The sequence below is a fragment of the Grammomys surdaster genome, unplaced genomic scaffold (assembly GCF_004785775.1).
Source record: "Grammomys surdaster isolate TR1022 unplaced genomic scaffold, NIH_TR_1.0 231, whole genome shotgun sequence".
In the NCBI taxonomy this organism is placed as follows: domain Eukaryota; kingdom Metazoa; phylum Chordata; class Mammalia; order Rodentia; family Muridae; genus Grammomys; species Grammomys surdaster.
Genome location: NW_021604676.1, coordinates 1,125,676 through 1,144,629, shown reverse-complemented (window position 1 = coordinate 1,144,629; position 18,954 = coordinate 1,125,676). Strand labels below are relative to the sequence as shown.

The window sequence follows — 18,954 nt, the reverse complement described above, 5'->3', positions numbered from 1 at the left end:
ACAGAGTAGAAGCACTGAAGAGTAGGAGTTCTCCGTCTGCAACACACACTTGCTGACCTGAGCTCCTGTCAGATAGATTGCAGAGACACCCCACCCCACCCTGCAGCAAGCAGGTTGAATCCTTGACCAGCAGCGTGGCCTTGCCCCATACTGGTGATTCTCTCCCTCTCACCCCTACCACTCACAGCACACATGTTGGCCCTTTCCTTTATTCCAGTGGTCCTTCTTCTGTAGACCATAACCAGTGGACATACTTTAATAAGTATTTGGTGAACTGAATTCAACTTAATGACACTGGGATGAAAAATATGTAATCATGTACGTAAAGGGACAGTATAGCAACTGCCATGTATTTAACTATAGCTACCATCCATTACCTGTACCTTCTCTAATGGACAATTGCACCACCCCTATCTGAATATGCAAAACACAAATTGTGATATGTGTTATAATATGACATTTCCAAGCTATCATAAGCACCTATTTTTCTTTGTTCATACCCAGTTCACACCATGTTAAATGAACCACAAAATACGTACACGTGTATAGATATATATAAGTATATTATGTGTATGTATGCATGTATGTATGTATATATCAATACATTTCTGCCCTCACTAAACATCTAGTCCTATGGCTTTTCTAACACATATGAATACAGTGAATATTTGTTGAGTGAACTAATATTATTTTTAATTTTATTTTTGTGTTTATGTGTATATTCACATGTATGCTATATATATGCATTTAGAGGCAAGAAGTCATTGTTGAGTGTCTTCCTTGACCTTATATTTTGAGACAGGGCCTCTCACTGGCCTCAGAGCTCATTGATTGTGCTAGACTAGCTGGCCATCCAGTTCCAGAGATCTGCCTCCCTCTGTATCCCACACTCAGCTTTCATGGGGGTACTGGAGACTCAATCTCAAGTCTTCATTTTTCATGACATGAAGACATCCCCCTAACCTAAATGAATTAATATTAAAACATATAGACATATAGTTAACCTCCTACCCAGAGAATTATTAGTAAAATATTTTTAAATGGGTTCTGATTTTAAAAAGTTACTGCATCTCTAACACTGTTTCCCAACAGAAGGGAGAAAGATGAAGAGAATTAAACACAGAGAAGGATCATGACAGCCTGCATTAAGAATCATAGTCTCTCTAGCACTTTTACCTGTCAATTTCACAGGCCAAATCCAAAGGCACGTTAACTAACTTATTAACTAGAAAGAGTCTGCTCAATAAATACGCTATAGCATCTGATTGTTGCAAAGTATCACAGTGATTTTCCAGGCCTCTGGGAATCCCAGTCTGGTGCAGAAGAGTAGTTGTGTATTTATTTGACAAGTCCAAAACTTTTCTGGAGCACAGATTTACTCCTGAGTACTCTTTCATTTCAGTACTGCATGCATCCCACCCAGGCAGCATCAAGGAGAAGAGGTCTTCGTTCAAAGCAAGTCCCAAAGACACAGGGCCCTGCAGCTTTAAGATGCTGAGATGCCTGGTGCAGAGGCTGTCTAACTCTTTATCCACTCCCCATGGCAAAATGCAAGACAGAAACAATTTTGCCATGTCTATTGTGAGGCTGGCATTGACCTTCCTGGATGGCTTAGGACGTGTCTTTTTGGAGCTCTTCATTTTCTTCTGTCTTTTAATGCCATTGTTCTCCTCTGAGAATTTACTGGTGCTGTCCCCAAGGACCAGACTGTCCCCACTGGGCTTGGCTTGTGCCTCTGTCTGGAGGGAGCTACATGATGCTTTGTTTCTTCTTATTGTCAGTGTCTTTTTCTCTACTGTGCTTTTGGCTCTCCTCAAGATATCACTTCCATAGAATGAGCCAGAAGGGTCAACATCACTCAAGGGAGTGGGCAGCAGTAGTTCAACAAGATTTTCCAGATCAAACAGGAGAACATGGAGGCCAATGTAACTCCATTTTGTTTTCACAGGCAAGACAGTAAAAGGTCTTGAGACTGATGAGGCATCAGCAACCTGAGGGGAAGGAAGTGAGCATATTAGAGTTCTTAATGTGTACTAATGCTCTATAATGTAATTGTGGCCGAAAAAATATTTAGTTATAGTTAAAGATAAGAAAAGCTGTGACAACTGTTTTATTTTTAATTATGAAAGTCCTTTTCTAAATTGAACATTGAAACTCTTTCTAAATTGAAGATTCTGCCATTCACTATAAACTTTCTTTCCTCAAAACTTTTTTCCCTGAGAAAATTAAAACTAGACTTCTGGAGAAAAGCGACACTAGATTAGGATCCTTTAAGAAAGAAAACATTTTATGCAAGTGCATGTGCATGCATGTGTGTGTGTGTGTGTGTGTGTGCTTTTACATGTGCATGTGAATGTGCCTACAGAAATATGAAGAGGGTTTCAGACTCCTTGGAACTCAGATGTGAACCCATATGTGTACTGGAGAAAAAATTCTGGTCCTTTGCAAGAGCAGTACAAACTGTTAACTGCAGAGACATCTCTCCAGCTCTATCTATCATCCATCCATCCATCCATCCATCCATCCATCCATCCATCTATCTATCTATCTATGTATCTATCATCTATCTATGCTCCGAACTTAGTATAAACAATAAAAAGGAAAGTATCATGGAAGGAAACTCAACAAGCTGCCCCAATTTGGATTCCTGAGCAGAGCCCGTCTTGGGTGTCAGGACTGCTCACTGGAGCTGAAGGTCTCAGGTTTAGGATTCCTTTCCTTCCACACCAGTCTTACTTCACATGTGTTCTCAGCTGATCTACCCAGAGGCACTAACAAATATATATGCCATAGTTATAAAATTTATCAAAAACAGTGTAGATCAATGAAAATGGAAAGAGATACGTATCCCATTCATGTCAGTAATATGCAAGGTCAGTGGTCTCAAGTTCGGAAGAAATGCTGACAATTATACTTTTTGCATTTCCTTTTGTGAAAATATTCACTTCTCAGAGAAAATAAAAAAGTTACTGACAATTTTTTTAATTTATGGTTTTTTATAAATTTTAAACTTTAATTTCCTCTTTGTTTTTGCTTTTGGAGTTCACCTGCAATACATAGAGTGGTCTCCATGTGTTTTTATCCTGACGTCCAATTGCCCAAGTGACTTCTAGGAATATTCCCTCTGGTCACTGGTCTAATTGTCTGGGACATCAATCAATGTATTTATTACCACTGGACACAAAATAAAACAAGGACAATATCAAAGTATGTCACCTTCCTTTGGTCTCCCTTTTGGCCTTCGAAGCTTTCCTATAAATCGGAGAACTAATGTCAAGTTTATGACATATTTCTCACCTATTAGACCATGACTAACATCTGTTAATTGTAATAATTGTTCAAACTGACAATTACCTGATGGCCTTCACAGCAGGACTGTGGGTCTTTTTTCTTTATTTTTGTTCTCTCTCTCTCTCTCTCTCTCTCTCTCTCTCTCTCTCTCTCTCTCTCTCTCTCCTTTTCTTGCTGGAAGTTTCTCAATGCTAATATTTTTCTTAAAGAATCAACTTTTAACTTTGTTTTGCCTTTCAATGGAATAATATTTTTTCTGAAAGACAGTTTTGCCGAGCACACTGTTCCAGCCTGTCTCAGCATTTTGAAGGCATTATTCTGCAGACTCTGGCTCCCTTTCTGGTAGTAAATAAGTCAGCTACTGGTTTAACTGTCACTCCTTTTGTGTGTGTGTGTGTGTGTGTAAGATTCATTTGTCATTAATATTCTGATGTGTACATATTCTTTAAATTTCAGTTGACTCATTCTCAATTGTGTTTTAAGACTGTATTTTTGCTCTTCTCTCCCTGAAACATGCTTATTTTATATGTTGCCCTGCTTTTGGATTTTGTCCCTGACTCCCTGGTTCTTTGCATGAATTTAACTGCAGGTGACTGTTTGTATGAGATGCTTTCAGGAGGTCCCTTGGGGGCACAGGGTGAGGGCACATTCCTCAAGAGAAAACTCTAGCTTGTGACTGGTCAAAAATGCTTGGTTGTCACCCACAGGACACTGTAAAACATTTAAGTTTTTCATCCCCTGCATGCATTGTGAATTCTGACTCCTATGTCAGGGTGTCCAATTCTCTATCAAAACTATTTCCCTCCATTCATCTAAGGTGAAGACCAACAAAGGCACAAAATTGCATTTTCCATTTATTTGTGGAACGCATCATCAGCTTTGGTCCCTATTTTTCCCTCCATGTGCAGTTTCTCAGAGTGATGAACTTAGGTTGTTATCAATGTCTCATCCTGGCCTGGATTGGTCCCTTCTCTCTAATTGCCTGTGGAGTGGTTAAAATTGGCCTAAGATCCCAGGAACACAACCACACTTTCAGCTTGCTTCATAATCTCCTGAAATCATATTCCCATTTTGATCTGGCATTTCAGGACTTCCTTAAGTTTCTTGTTAATTAAAGTAAGTATTCTATTTGGAAATTTAAATATTATTTATTATTTTTAGAGAATTTAGTAGGACTAATGTTTGTGATACTAGCTTTCAAATCGACAGAAATTGGGTTTGTGAGAGGAGTATTTTTAAAATCAGTTTTCATAGAGAAAATGAGTGCTTTCATAGGCCACAGTCCAATATACATAGTGCCTGCTTTCTGAAAAGCAACTGGCATTATATGTTAAAGTCTTAAAAATGTTATACGCCATTTAACATTGAAATTATTTAAAACTAATTTATCCCACAAGACAATCTCAAAGATACACAAGGATATAAAAACAATGCACAGCACAAAAATTCATAAGCTGCACAATAAATGGTCTATGACACAATTTGTCTAAATGCATCAGTGGTGTACTCCTAGAAACTGTCATGCGGCTGTTAAAGCAAGGATATACCAAACATGACACCACATCAAGAGATCTGCAGGCATTGCTGATGGCTTTTAAAAATGTAATCCCAATTATAAAGTTATAGATTTATTAACATCTCCTTTTAAGTGTTTTTAAAAGTCTACAGGATTCTATGCTTTATGATACTAAAACAGCCATCAGTGTTGCCAAAGAAAACAGTGCTAATTAATAAGGCTTTAACATGATTTGAGCTTATGAGTGCCCCCCAAAGATCACGTGACAAGGCTTGATTCTGAGTTTATTGCACCATTTGGAGGGCCCTGAAGCATGTGAAGCAAGATTACTGGGCATGTTCACTGAAATGGGACATTGCCACTCTGACCCACACTTCTCTTTCTCTTTGTTTCCTGTCTGCTAAATGCTGACCAAGTTTGCTCTACCCAAAGCCTTCCTTCTCCGCAGTCATATTTTACCAAAGGCCTGAAATCAACAAGACCAACTGAACATGGACTGGAACATCAGAAACCAGTCAACAAAAAGAACCTTCTGTCTTTATAAACTGTGTGTATCAGGCATTTTGTCATATAAAAGAAAGCAGGCTGACACAACACACAACTCCTAGCAGAGCACTTTTAATAGAAGTTTAAGAACAAAACTTAACAAGCAGATAAGCAAAGGCTAGGAGTTTAAGCAGATAAAGAACTGCACAAATTAATTAGTAAATGACTCCTACCTTGGGACATAAAAATGAACAGATGAAATTAAAGCACACAGGAGATACTTTTTTACACCTGAAGTCATTCATCTCCACACATACACATACGCAGACACAGATGCACACGCACACGCAAAATGCACACGCACACACCATGACACACAAATAAAGACCTCCTCACCCTCCTCCTACTCACACAAGCACAAAAAGAAAATCTAACTTAAAACACAATAAACAATCAATAAAGCCAGAAGACTATTACTACTGTGACTGCTATGTATGCTGTTATTGTTGGTGACTTCAAATCCAGTCATTAAGCCCTGTTCTTACAGTTCTCTTAAGCCCATGTCTAACTTCCATCTGACCAGGGAAACTCACTTAAGAAACTGTCTTCTAAGTGAGGGACAAATGTCTCTGAACACCAGCCCATTTACGTCCCTAATTACAGTCCAGTCAAAAGTTGCTCTACCAATACATCCCCAGGCCTGTGGGCTCCTGTCCATCCCATGTCTCACTCAGAAAGCTCTCACTCCTGCTCCCGCTACTCTCAAGTATAATATTTGTCTTTGAAGTTTTCCTGAGCACAAATTTGAAATTGTGGAAGGCAAAAGATTTTGATTACTCTATTTCCACAGACTACAAATAAATACTTGTTTTGTATCCCGTATATAAATACACAAGCACATAAAACAAATCACTGTATTCTTGGTTTGTTGAAAAAATTCTTTGAAGTAGCATCACAAAATGATGAGACAAGGCCATCTTTAGAGTGAAGGGGAAATTGTTAGATGTTCCAGCAAGAAACATGGCAAATGTAGGTGTGTAACAGAAATTATTCAGTCATCATATCACAGTCACTATCACAAAAACAGAAAATGTGCATGGCTGGCTTTCAGTGAAAAATATTTAATAACTATTTTAGTTTCATTTCTCTTGCTGGGATTAAAAACCCTGAGCAATTTAGAGGAGAAAGAATACGTTTCTGCTTACAATTTCAGGTCACAGTCTATCACTGTGATAAGTCAAGGAAGATACTTCAAATAGCTAGTCACATCACATCCACAAGTAAGAGAGAAAATAAAGGAGTACATGCTCACTGCTGTGCTCAGTTCCATTTTTCTACTCTTACATAGCTTGGGATCCCCTACCTAGGGAATGTGGCGCCCATAGTGCACTGGATCTTCCCATGTCCATTAAGTTAAGACAATCTATGTCCACAGACAAACTTAATGTAGACAGTTTCTCACGACACTCTCTACCCAGATGATTCCAGAAGAGTGGTTCTCAACTTTCCTAATGCTGCAACCCCTAATACAGTTCCTCATGTTATGGTGATGACCAACCATAAAATTATTTCATTGCTAGCTCATAACTGTAATTTTGCCACTGTGAATTATAATATAAATATCTTATATTCAGGATATCTGATATTGAAAATGTCAAGCTGACTAGCAAATTGTCATACCATCCATGTTTTTGTTGTGAGTTCAATGGCAATCTTTATACAGTTTGTCATTGCACTATTTCCTTTACCAACTGTAGTAAATAAGCATGATGGAAGTCTGTCGGATACCTTACTAAGAGGTTTCCAGTCGGTCACTAGACTTTCAAACTATAGCACGGTTCTAAAATAGTTTTAAACATAAAAACAATTATTTTAACGTACCTCTCTAATGTTTTACTAGTCGTAAGACCTTTAGAACACAATTACTAAAGCCGCTACTAAATTTTATAAAAATATGTGTGGAAAACTTGCATTCCTAAGTATATTTTGTGGAAAGTAGATATATAATTTTTATATTTTTAAATAAAATGTCAATGAATTATACAAAAGCCATTTGTGAAGTTTCTCCTCTTGATTTAACATGCCATCCTTTCCAAGGAACAAGCTGTGATTTATTTATTGGGCTCTTTTTATTTATTCTACATGCCTAGTTACCTGTGCTTAAGGGAGCACAACCCTCATAGCTTTCTTAACCACAGCTTGTATTGGATGGGTGGACAGGGAGAGAGATAGACAGGTTATTATCTACTATTTTAATGTTTGCTTTCTTCTTGGATAAATTCCTATATTTATCTTTTCTAGACTTTTATTATACAATTCTTAAGTTCCTAAATCCAACCAATGAGACTTTGAAATTTCTCAATATCAAATACACTGAGAGACAGTTCAGTGGTTAAGAGTACTGGCTGCCCTTCTAAAGGGCCTTGCGTTTAGTTCTCAGCACCCACATTATAGCTTACAGTGTCAGTAATTCTGGTTCTGGTGAACTGATACCATTTTTCCTCTGCAGGTACTGCATGCAGATAGCACATGTATGCACATACATACATGCAGGCAAACACTTAGACACATAAAGTAAATATAAATCTTTAAAATAAATAAATAAGGACATGTATGTACTTGTGAGTATAAACATCTTCAAAATACTATGTTTTCCCTTTGGGATTACATATTTTCATTAAATCAATAGCCTTTCTATTTTTAGTAATATTTAAATATAGTTTTATATGGGCCCCTTACATGCTTATCTACTACATTTTCATTTTCTATATTTATGGCTCTCTATAATTGAATAATATGTTTTTAAATTGGTAATATTTTCATTAAAGTTTTATTTTTCTCCAACTGCTTTGCAAAACATTTTTCACTAGATTTTCTGATCTATTAATATTTACCAGGATGCATACTATTACAATATTTGAATAAAGGTAGCTTGTTTCTTTCTCTTCATTTGGTTCTCTTTATTAAATATTGATATTTGCTTTTAAAAACTAATGTAAAACCTCTAAATGACAGTAGAATAGTGAACTGGTATAATTTTCATTTGGGCTGATAATCACTGATTTAAAATCATTTGATTCACACATTGTGGCATACAATGGATAACTTTGGAGAGAGGCTTTTTCTACTTCTGTTATGGAAGTACCATTCACCTTTAATTACTAATTGGATGTTAATTTGCAATCATATCAGGCAAATGAAGTAATATTGAATTTTTTGAAAAGGACTTAGCATTAAAATACAGTACAAATTAGTAATGACTACATAATATTCCAGACTCCCAAGTACTTTCTCTCATCAAAGATTTTCTCAAAGAGTAGAATTTATAAGTGTGGTTATAACTCTACCCAGAGAATGTGTGTGTGTTTTGTTTTATTTGGTTTCTTATACATATCGTGTGTGTGGTGTGTATGTGTGTGTGTGTGTGTGTGTGTGTGTGCACGTGCACGCGCATGCACGCACCCATGCATTGTATCAACATACAGCAATGACTGGTCTTCAGTTATCCTTTCTCCTGCTTTCACCCCCCCAAATACTGAAATTATAGATGTGCACCGTCACACTAGGCTACCAATAATTATTTTTAAATGTTTATGAGTGCTTTGCCAGCATGTACTTATGTGCACTATATACATGAAGTCCTCTCAAGAGCCAAGATAAGGAAGGCACCACATATCCTGGAACTGGAATTACAGACGGGTGTGTACCATCATCATGCCAGTGCTTGGAATCAAACCCTGGGCCCTCTGTAAGAGCAACCAATGCTTTCAACTGCTGAGTGATCTCTCTGTTCTAGCACAATATTGTTATTCGACACTAAAGGGCCATTTTAATCTGAATCAACTTACTGATCAGAGCTAGCATCTGTAATGCAGTCTGAATTTCATATGAAAAAAAAAAACAAATATCCTGACACCTTACAAATTTATATCTTGTACTGTTGAAAGCATGACATCCACAGGCTAATTGCAGAGTTGAGCTGTGGTCTAAAGAGCTACCCAGGTTTTGTTGTTGCTCTTCTTCTTCTCCATAAATGTCAGAGCCTCTCTATTCTGTCAAGCACTTACTCCTAAAATTCAGCCTTTGTCCATTAGTGATGTATGAAAACCAATACTGCTATACTGTATTTTGGAAAGTCTTCAATGACAAAGAAACCATACCTGAAAAGTCAACTTAATGTACATGTTACTGACATGATATCCAGGAAAACGAAAGCCTATTCCACTCCCCACCCCACTACCAAATACATCAAAGCATTAACTGATTCATACACATAAGCACATAAAAATTTCATGGCAAGTACAGTTCAGATGATGTTTCACCTGTCTCACCTTGTCTCTGAAGGCTCTTTACCACTGGGATCCCTAGTTCTCGGAACTCAGCTATCTCCCTTAAAATATACATTTCCAGTAGCTGCTGAAGGGCCTCACATTGACTCCCCTCTCTCTACCCTCCTTCTAAGACTAATCAGTTTTCTGATTTGATGGAAGCTCCTGATGATCAGGTGCCCTGTTGTAGGCGTCAGTACCATTTTATCAGACTCTTAGCTGTAAAACACAAGTTAGGAGGTATCCCAAATAAATAGAGTAAGAAATAACATTTACCTAATGTCAAACAATTCCATGCAATTTTCACTTTGGAATCATGTGTTCTAAAAATACAGATTTTGTGGGAAAAAAATAAAGCCGCAGCCATGGAGAAGTCCCAGAGGCTGTGGGTCCCACATGCAGGAGGAGGTCTAGGGTTCCGGAGGCCTGGAGGCTTTGGCGGTGGTAGGACCCAATGACACGAGGAAGTCCTTGGTTCCAGAAAGGTTTATTGTCATGGCGGATGGTGGATGGATTTGGATGTACCCCGGTAAAAGTCAGGGCAGTCCCAAGTTAAATAGGGAGGGAGAAAGGGAGAGGATCTGGGGAGGATCTGGGGAGGCATGCTTAATTTGCTCTGCCCTCTGACCTTCATTAGTATGTAAATCCCTAAGGCCTGAGGCATCTAGTCACACCCTCTACCTGTGCACTTTAGGAGGGGCTGTAATGGCCTATGTGACTGAACAAGGTAGTTCTATGGAGACTAGACTGCTTTTCAGGACCCTGGGTTCGGGGGGTCGCAGCCGAACTCCTGCTGGTGCTCATGTAGAGTCTCGGGGTTCTAGGCCCATGCCCAGCCATGAACCAGGATACCCTTACGCAGTCCCACAAGATTTGATACAGATATTTTCTATAGAATGCCTTAGTCTACAAAGATTAATGACATAGGGCATAATGAATGCCTAGTCTCCATCTCAGTAGTAAATCAATTAATAAATTGGTTAATGAATTCATGTACTAATAGCACTAAATGTTTACCAAGCAGACTCTTATTAAGCAAGTCAAGTAATCTCTCATAAGATGTAGGCGCACTGTAAGATTTTCAACGTCTATTCTCACAAAGATGATGCAGTCAGCCTACAAATATCAGGGTCCAGTTGTTTCCAAAGCTTACAGCACCATGCTCTCTTAACTTGATGGGACCTAGCTGGGGCACATTTCCTATCAGACTTTTCTGAGGTGGCTATGCAACGTAGAGAACCTGACCCACCTACAAATTCCTGCTGGTAGAAGGTTATATTCAGTCTGAGTCTTTCTTGCTTTTGGCCTATGTAGGTCTACCCTCAGAATGCTATTATTTGTGATGGCTTGTTCTATGTCAGTTTGACAGAAACTAGAGATATCTGTATAGAGGGTGCCTCGGTAGAGTAAATGCTTTCATAAAATCAGGGTTTAGGCAAGCCTGTAGGGCATTTTCTTAATTAGTGATGCAGAATATTTGCAAACCCCGAGGTTGTATACTAGAAAAGCCTGTCTCTAGCTGTGGTGTGGCTCAGCCCTAGCACACACCTTCAATCCAAGAGCTTTCTATTCATTGCAAATAAGATTGAATAATGTCAATCATAGGTCAAGAGTCAGAACAAGCAACCAGTTGACAGGGAGTGAACATAGGAAAAAACATACAGAGCAAGAGGAAGTCGGGAGGACTGATAGAGAGATGCACAGGACGTAGAAAGGAGGGACAGTCAGTAAGAAGATCTTTTAAGACAATGTGGAGAACTGTTTTTTTTTTTTTTTTCCTTCCAGGATGTTGGTTGAGGAGAAAGGTCAGCTGGGTGCTCTGCCTGCCTATCTGAGCTAGCAGGCTTTCACCCCATCATCTGGCTCCTGAGTCTTCATTTGCTAAAATCAAACATTTGGAATTTTGTTTTAAAAACAAACAAACAAACAAACAACAACAACAAAAACAGAGCAGGGCCCAGCCCATGGTGGGTGGTGCCATTTCTGGGCAGGTGGTCCTGGGTTCTATAAAAAGCAGGCTGAGCAAGCATGAGGAGCAAGCCAGTGAGCAGCACCCCTCCAATGCTTCTGCATCAGCTCCTGTCCTGCTTGAGTTCCTGCCCTGATTTTCTTCAGTGATAGACTGTGATGTGGTTGTGAAAGTCAAATAAACCCTTTCCCGCCCAACTTGACTTTATCACAGTGTTTCATCATAGCAATAGTAACCATAACTGGGGCATTATTGTCTGCTTATGTTAAAAACCAAGTGTGTTTATGTGTATGCATATGCATGTGTATGTGTGTGTGTGTGTGTGTGTGTGTGTACATGCATGTGTGTAGTTGTGTGTATCTAGAGAGAGAAAACATAATATACTTTTCAACAATGCCCCAATTCAAAATTAACTGCAAAATTAACACTTCCATGGAGAATTGCATAACACAGGATTTAATTTACCTATGCAAACTAAATGCATGAACAGCAATTTTAGCCATTGAAAATGTACATAGTTACAAATATTTTATATGCAGCCAACACTCTAGTTGTATAATCAAAGTCAAATTTTAAGTTTTGGGTTTAACCCCAAGTGCTAATTTAATAGTGAGTTAATATAATTATCTTAGGGAAAAAAATTCTATTGTAATTTGAGGAAAACAGGATATTTCCAACCATGAAATGAAGTAATCCTTGCAGCAGCCCATAGATTTGAGGAAGTTCCAAGTATTTGTGTTTATATATTTTAACTTGCTTTGAATAGTGATACTATTTTACTACACACAAACACAAGCTGAAAGCATAAATTATGTCTCACACTTAGCATAGTGAATTTAAAATAAGGTTTATTTTACCATGTTTGTGCTAGCAATTTGGAAAGTCTCTTTAGTGTCCATTCGTGGTATTATATTGTTCAACTTAAGACAGCTTTATAGGGGCCGGAGACGTGACTTAATGGTTAAGAGCACTTGCTGCTCTCGCAGCAGACCTGAGATGAATCCCCTATATCCACAGTTGTGGTGGCTCATCAACTGTCTGTAACTCCAATTCTCTGTAGGCACACAAGTGGTATGGGTACACAGACAGACCCACATGCAGGCAAAATATTCATACACAGAAAATAAATAAACCTTAAAAAGATACTTTTATTAAAGGATTTAGCTCTCCAAAAGAGCTCATTTATATTTCTTCAGGAGAACTTTGGTTTTTATTGTCAGAAACTGGTATCGCTTTTAAAGGGACTTTTAAAGACCAATTACTAAATTTAAAAGGTCAGCAAAGGGTTTTACTCTTTCTGAACAAAATACATTTACAACAAATAAGTTGGGTTCACAGGACACCATAGCAGGTGAGGGCACACTGTATCCTGCTGCTGAAGAGCTCATCTTACAAAGATGAAAAGTCCAGGAACCATCAATGAGCCAATAGCAGTGAACACTGTCTATGTGTCACTCAAACAATAAGGTGCAAATGAAAGTGTCAGCCACTCTTTGAGACAGACAGAGCCCTAGGCTACTGTTGTTGTTGGCAGTAAAATCACCTGGATCCGTCTGGTCAGGTGGAGGGGAGCCTGACTGGCTGGGGGAGCGGTAGACAAAGGAGAAAGGCTTCACTCTGCTGCTGATGCACAGAGAGTGTGGGGAACTGAGCTCACAGCAAAGGCAAAATTATCAAACTAATGGCACGGGCAATCACCGGCCACCATGCATCCCAGGTACCAGCAGGGCATCCATTTTCAGCTAAGTGCTGCCGTACATTTTTCCTTGCTATCACCACTGTGGGGGTAACCCAACTCAGCACTCGAGACCCACTGCCTGGTAATAAATTACTATATTGGACACTTTTTGTTTTCTTTCGCCAATGACTTCCCTGTCCAACCTCACTATCATTACCAATTAAAAGACAGCCTGCTTCAGCCAACTATATCTCACGATGTATCAGCTCCCGTGCTCCGATTGCCTGGGCACGTTCCTCGGGGTCAAGAGGCCCCTTTGACCTTTCTCTACTAAGTCTTCCTGACCACTCACTATTGCAGCAATCTCAGCCGAACAGATGGACACTTTCTGCGACACTATAAAGCTTAGAATATAAAGATAAATGAAATTGTGTCTCAGGCTTCAAACTGGTTTATGAGCCTGTTTTACAAAACCCCCGGTTTAAAAGTCTATAATTTCACCCCAGCTAATAGAAAAGATGGCTTCTTTCTTTTTAAATTGTCTTTATAATTTAAGTCTGAGAAATGGTAGGAATCTATAAGATGCTGAGTTGACTGAATTTCTAATTAATATAATAGCTAATTTTGAAATGTAAGGTATTTTTTTCTATGCTTGTTTAATGGTGGATAGACGATGCCATTCCACAGTAAAGTGTACATGAGGAATGAAAGATAAATGTTCTCATTTGCCTATTGCATAATTTTTCTTGTCCTGTGTCACTGACTTTCTCAAAGGTGACTAGTATTTTTGCTTCTCTGAACATACAACAAAAACTAATAAATATTCTCTTTATTATCACTTTTTGACATGTTCATGTGAGTTTACCATCATGGTTATTTGAATATTTTTAAATTGATAGTTTAACCTTGGACTGTAATTTGATATATTTTTCTTCACTTAGATGCTATCTCCTTTAAATGAAGTGAGTATGTTATTTATTGTTCAGATCAGACTACTTTTTAGAGTGAATAGAGAGCCATTCATAATCACATTGGAACCACAGTCATGAGCCACGAGACTGTCTCAGCCAACCTGGATTCATTCCCACATGAACTCAGATGTGTTAGGCCATTAATTTACTTATGAAAAATAATGAATGTTTCTGTGTCACTCATAAAATGTGATTGATGGCTGGGAAGATGTCTCTGTGTGTAAAGCACTTTCAACACAAATACAAAGACCTGAACTTGGAACCTCAGTACCCATATAAAAACCAGGTGTGGTTGTAGCCCAAGAGTTGAGGCAGTGCAGAGAAAGGCAGAACCTAAGTGCTTGGGCCAGTCAGTCCAACCAAAGCCTAAGGAAACCCAGTCAGTCTATCCAAAGCTTTAGGTTCAGTGACACTGTCTCAGAATAAAAAAGTGGAGGACAATTCAGGCAGACACTCATAGCCAGTCTCTCATCTCCATATATGTGTACATACACATAAAAAACTTAATAATTCATCTTTACTATGCATAAATAATATTAATAACTGAAAAAGTATTTTCTTCTAAAATGTTTTATAAGTCTGGGAGAAGGCTCAGAGTTTGGAGAACTGTCTGCTTTCACTCTTGCAGAGGACCTGGGCTCAATCCCAGTACCTACAAGGCTATTTACCGTTGTCCAATTTCAGAAGATCTGACACCCTGTTCTATCCTCTGAGAGACCAGGCACACATAGGCAAGACACTGTGCACGTAAAAAAAAAAAAAAAAAAGAAAAGACACTTGAAGGTTGAAATTTTGTTCGATCTTAAGCATTTCCGATTTGAATCGTAAATGAAAATTGAACCAATGGCCCAACAAAAAGAATATAACTGAAGAATTTAAATTTTTTTATTTCCACATTTTGTATTTCTAAAATTTATGCCACCAGTGTCCTACTGTATCTCTAATATTTCAGTAGTCAACAAAACTTACTAACATAAGTAAATATCATCACAGTAAATAAGAAATAATAATATGTACATGTAATTGATTTATTTTGATGTTTGTTTCTTTTATTAGGCTGGAGACTGAACATAGAAATTCATGCATACTGGGAAAATGCTCGACTACTAAGCTTCATCCCATCCTCCATTTATGGTTGATTTAAAGGCAAAATATACTCAACATTTTTCAATAACCTTTGAAGACCAAGGTAAGGGAGAGTTTTAGAAGGGAAGAGAAGAAAGATGAGAAGCAAAGAGGCTGGGGGTGGGGGTGGACTCCCCCAGAGTATTTCAGGGGATTAACAGGTTAGAAAAAAATTGGGGGACAAATCCACTCTCCCTACCCCCAGAGGAAAAACTAAAACACAAACAACAGCCCTTGCATCCTCACCTCTGGGATGAGAGTGACTAGCCCTCAGGTTTCACTATCTTAGAAAAACTCTAAAGGCAAATAGCCAACACCCTTTTCTGAAGCAATGCCTCTTTGGAGGGAAAGACACCCTCTTCAGGGAAAGGCTCTATATTCTTATGGATAGAATCTTAGAAATAACCATGTGCCTGGTCACTAGGATGCTGTTAAGTCTTTAAGTTCCCAGCTAACTGCTTCTGCTGTCTCCTTAGCCTACTAGCTATATAATGAGCAAAGGGCAGACTGGTGCTAACAAGAAACAAGAAACAAACTGGAGCTGTTTTAACTAATGAGATTTGGGCTCTTATCCAATTCGGTATCAATAGAGGGATAGACAGACAGACAGACAGACAGACAGACAGACAGAAGATAGCCAAGAGAGGCCTGGTGGCAAACTCAAACTCACACAGCCTTTTATTCAATCAACCCAACACTGAGGGCCCCTAGTGGAAACGAGAGACCAGTATACACATGAGCACACAAAGAGAGAATACTTTGTGTTTCCTTTAAAAATTACCAGAAAATTCAAAGCCACTCTTCCTACAACTGTTTGAATAGATGTTTTATAACTCAACTTTGGTTTGTTCTGTAGCTCATAATAAAATAAATGGTATGGCACTAACATTTTTTAAAAAGCACTTTTATTAAGGAGCTCAATCTTAAGTGGCAAAATAGATACTTGTCTCAGGCACTCTTTTTAAACAGCAACTGTTTCCTTTGATTTCTTTTTACCTCTTGCTCAGTATATAATTGTCAATTAAGATGACAAGCATGTGTTGCTGAATTACTGGGAACTCAGCCTCTAGGGATGGACACTAATTAAAAAGTATCTGCTATGTGCATGCTGATGGGACTCACTCCAAATGCTTCTGCTTCCAAACATGACACTTTAGTCAGTGGCATCACAGTAACACTTTATAAACGACAACCCAATAAGCTGATAATTGGCTAAAAGATCAGGAAGGGTCTAGGTCTAGACAGGAAAAAATAAAAGCCAACCAGAACTGGTTTACCACTGAATAGAACAAGGGACAATATTTTTACTAAGTGTCTCTTCTCTTTGGAGTAACATATGTATATTTATATAAAGACTTGGCACTGAAAAGATGACCCAACTGTTAAAATCAGGAACTACTATACTCTCACTGGCTAGTTTAACTCAGCTGTTCTGACCTAAACTCCTAAGCTGACTGTTTAAAACTGGCTTCTCTAGGCTTCTGACTAAAATGCTTGGCCTAATACTAATTTGGGTAATATGTTCTAATCTTCTGGTTACTTATTTTCTGGCTTCAGCTGCCTCTGCTGATCTGCACCCAACTACATGCACTCATGAAGGAATTCAACTCCCCTCCCCTCCCCTCCACTGCACTGCACTCACTGTACTCATTCCCAAATGAGTAAGTGACTCACTTCCACTGCAACAAACTGAACAGAACTGACTGAACTCCACTCACTCTGTGATCCTCTTAAAATAGCTTGTTTCCTGTGCTGTTCTTGTAAAAGTTGGGCATATCTCATCCTTCAAATCTTTCTCTGATTCGTCACTTTGTCCCTCAATTAGATGGCATGGCTTGGGATTGAAAGCTATATATTAAGGACATGTCTATATCCTAGCCAGAGAGATTAAAAGTGTGTGGCATGTCTGCACTCCACCTGAATCATAGAAGGTCTTTGGATGTGATCAGAGCAGCCATGCTGCTGGATTAAAATTCCTTTACAATAAGAGTGTGGAGAAATGAATCCTAATGTACTGCAATTCAAAAGCAAACACACACAAAATGTTAAAAAAAAACCCTAGGATTATCACATAACCTAGGAATTCCACATTTAGATACTGATCAAAAGATCAAAACCAAGATTTTAAAGATACATGAAGGTCCAGTGCAGTGTCATTCATAATAACGGAGATGAGAAACTGAGATTTCCATTGACAGATGAAAGGATGAAGAAAAACATTTTAAATAACTGTGACAAAATAATACCTATCCCTAGAAGGAAATTCTGCAGCAGATGACTAAACAAACAAAACAAAAATTCACCCCATAACAAAGATCCTGTGGGCACGATGCTGGATAACAAAAGCCAAACAAAAAGAACATGGCATGGTTGTACTTAAAAGAGACCTAAGATAATCACCTCCACTGAATCCAGGTGTAAAATCCTGATGGCCTAAAGCTGGGATGGGGTAAGCTAATAATCAGTGGAACGTAAAGTTTTACCCAAGCAAACTGAATAAACTCCAGAATCCACTGCAAAGCATTTTGTCTAGATAGCATAGATTACAGTAGTAATTAGTAATGAGTGCAACAGAAGGCCAAGTCCAGAGTCTAACGATCCCTGTTTTCCTGAGGAAAGACGAGGCAGCTACTTATCCTCGCTCCTTACTATATACACTAGCTATGAATATATATTATACTATAAGTAAAGCTATGAAGTGATGGACACAGATGGCAGAACCATCTCTGTTTGTATTCTCATCAACACCCTCCTTAGTTCCACATTTATATTCTTATCTTTTAGACTTGTTCCCCACAGCAAAATGTATCTATAAATATTTATGGTTGTTATGACCTGTGCTCTAGAGAGGCCCTTCCATGGTCCAGGTTAGCTCCTGTATCATCTCAGATCTAGCTTTACCATCTGTGTCCATCACTTCATAGCTTTAGCCAAATTCATACTAAACACTCAATATCCTGGTCCTCTGGAAGGGCAGCTACTGTTCTTAACCACCAAGTCATCCTGGCCTTTTCTTTTAAATTATGGTCTATCTCTTTTCTATGTATGTAATCTTCATGAATCCAGGCTTTTGTTGAAATGCCTAGTGTCTATGGTGTGGGGCACACAGTAGGTATTCAATGAGTATCTGAAGAATGAATTTCTCCCTTACTAAACCCACTACAAAATGTATACAACACATATACCAGAAAGTTCAAGGACTACTTGGGAGATTAGTATAAATACTTACAAGTACGTAGGCAATGAATTGATACATCAATAGTGAGCTGACATGTGCTTATTAACCAGGTAGAATTAGAGAAGGCAAAGAGGTCATCTGGAGCAAACAGCTTTTGCTAGGAAGAGGCATGTAAGGACTAGAATCAGCAATGCCAACATATGTAAGAGCGCCAGCCTCCTGAAAATTACTGAGCAGGCTCATCCCCCAGATCTCAATGAAGTATTAAGAAACAATGAAGAAGAGAAAATCCTTTAAGGCTTGAATTCTCCCAAGACTCTGAACCTATCCCAAAGAGAAATCTGCAAGTATTTAAAGTGGTATATACTGAGTGTAATCACCTCTAGCTCTCTCTCTCTCTCTCTCTCTCTCT

General features: G+C 38.5%; 1 protein-coding gene across 1 annotated transcript in view; it reads right to left on the bottom strand.

Annotated features, from left to right (window-relative positions):
• Positions 1 to 18,954, bottom strand: part of Wdr72 (WD repeat domain 72) — a 164,871-nt gene that overhangs the window by 72,217 nt on the left and 73,700 nt on the right. Inside the window, exon 15 of the mRNA XM_028773615.1 lies at positions 1,177 to 1,991. Within this exon, the coding sequence (XP_028629448.1) occupies positions 1,177 to 1,991 (815 nt within the window). The remainder of the gene's footprint in view (positions 1 to 1,176; positions 1,992 to 18,954) is intronic.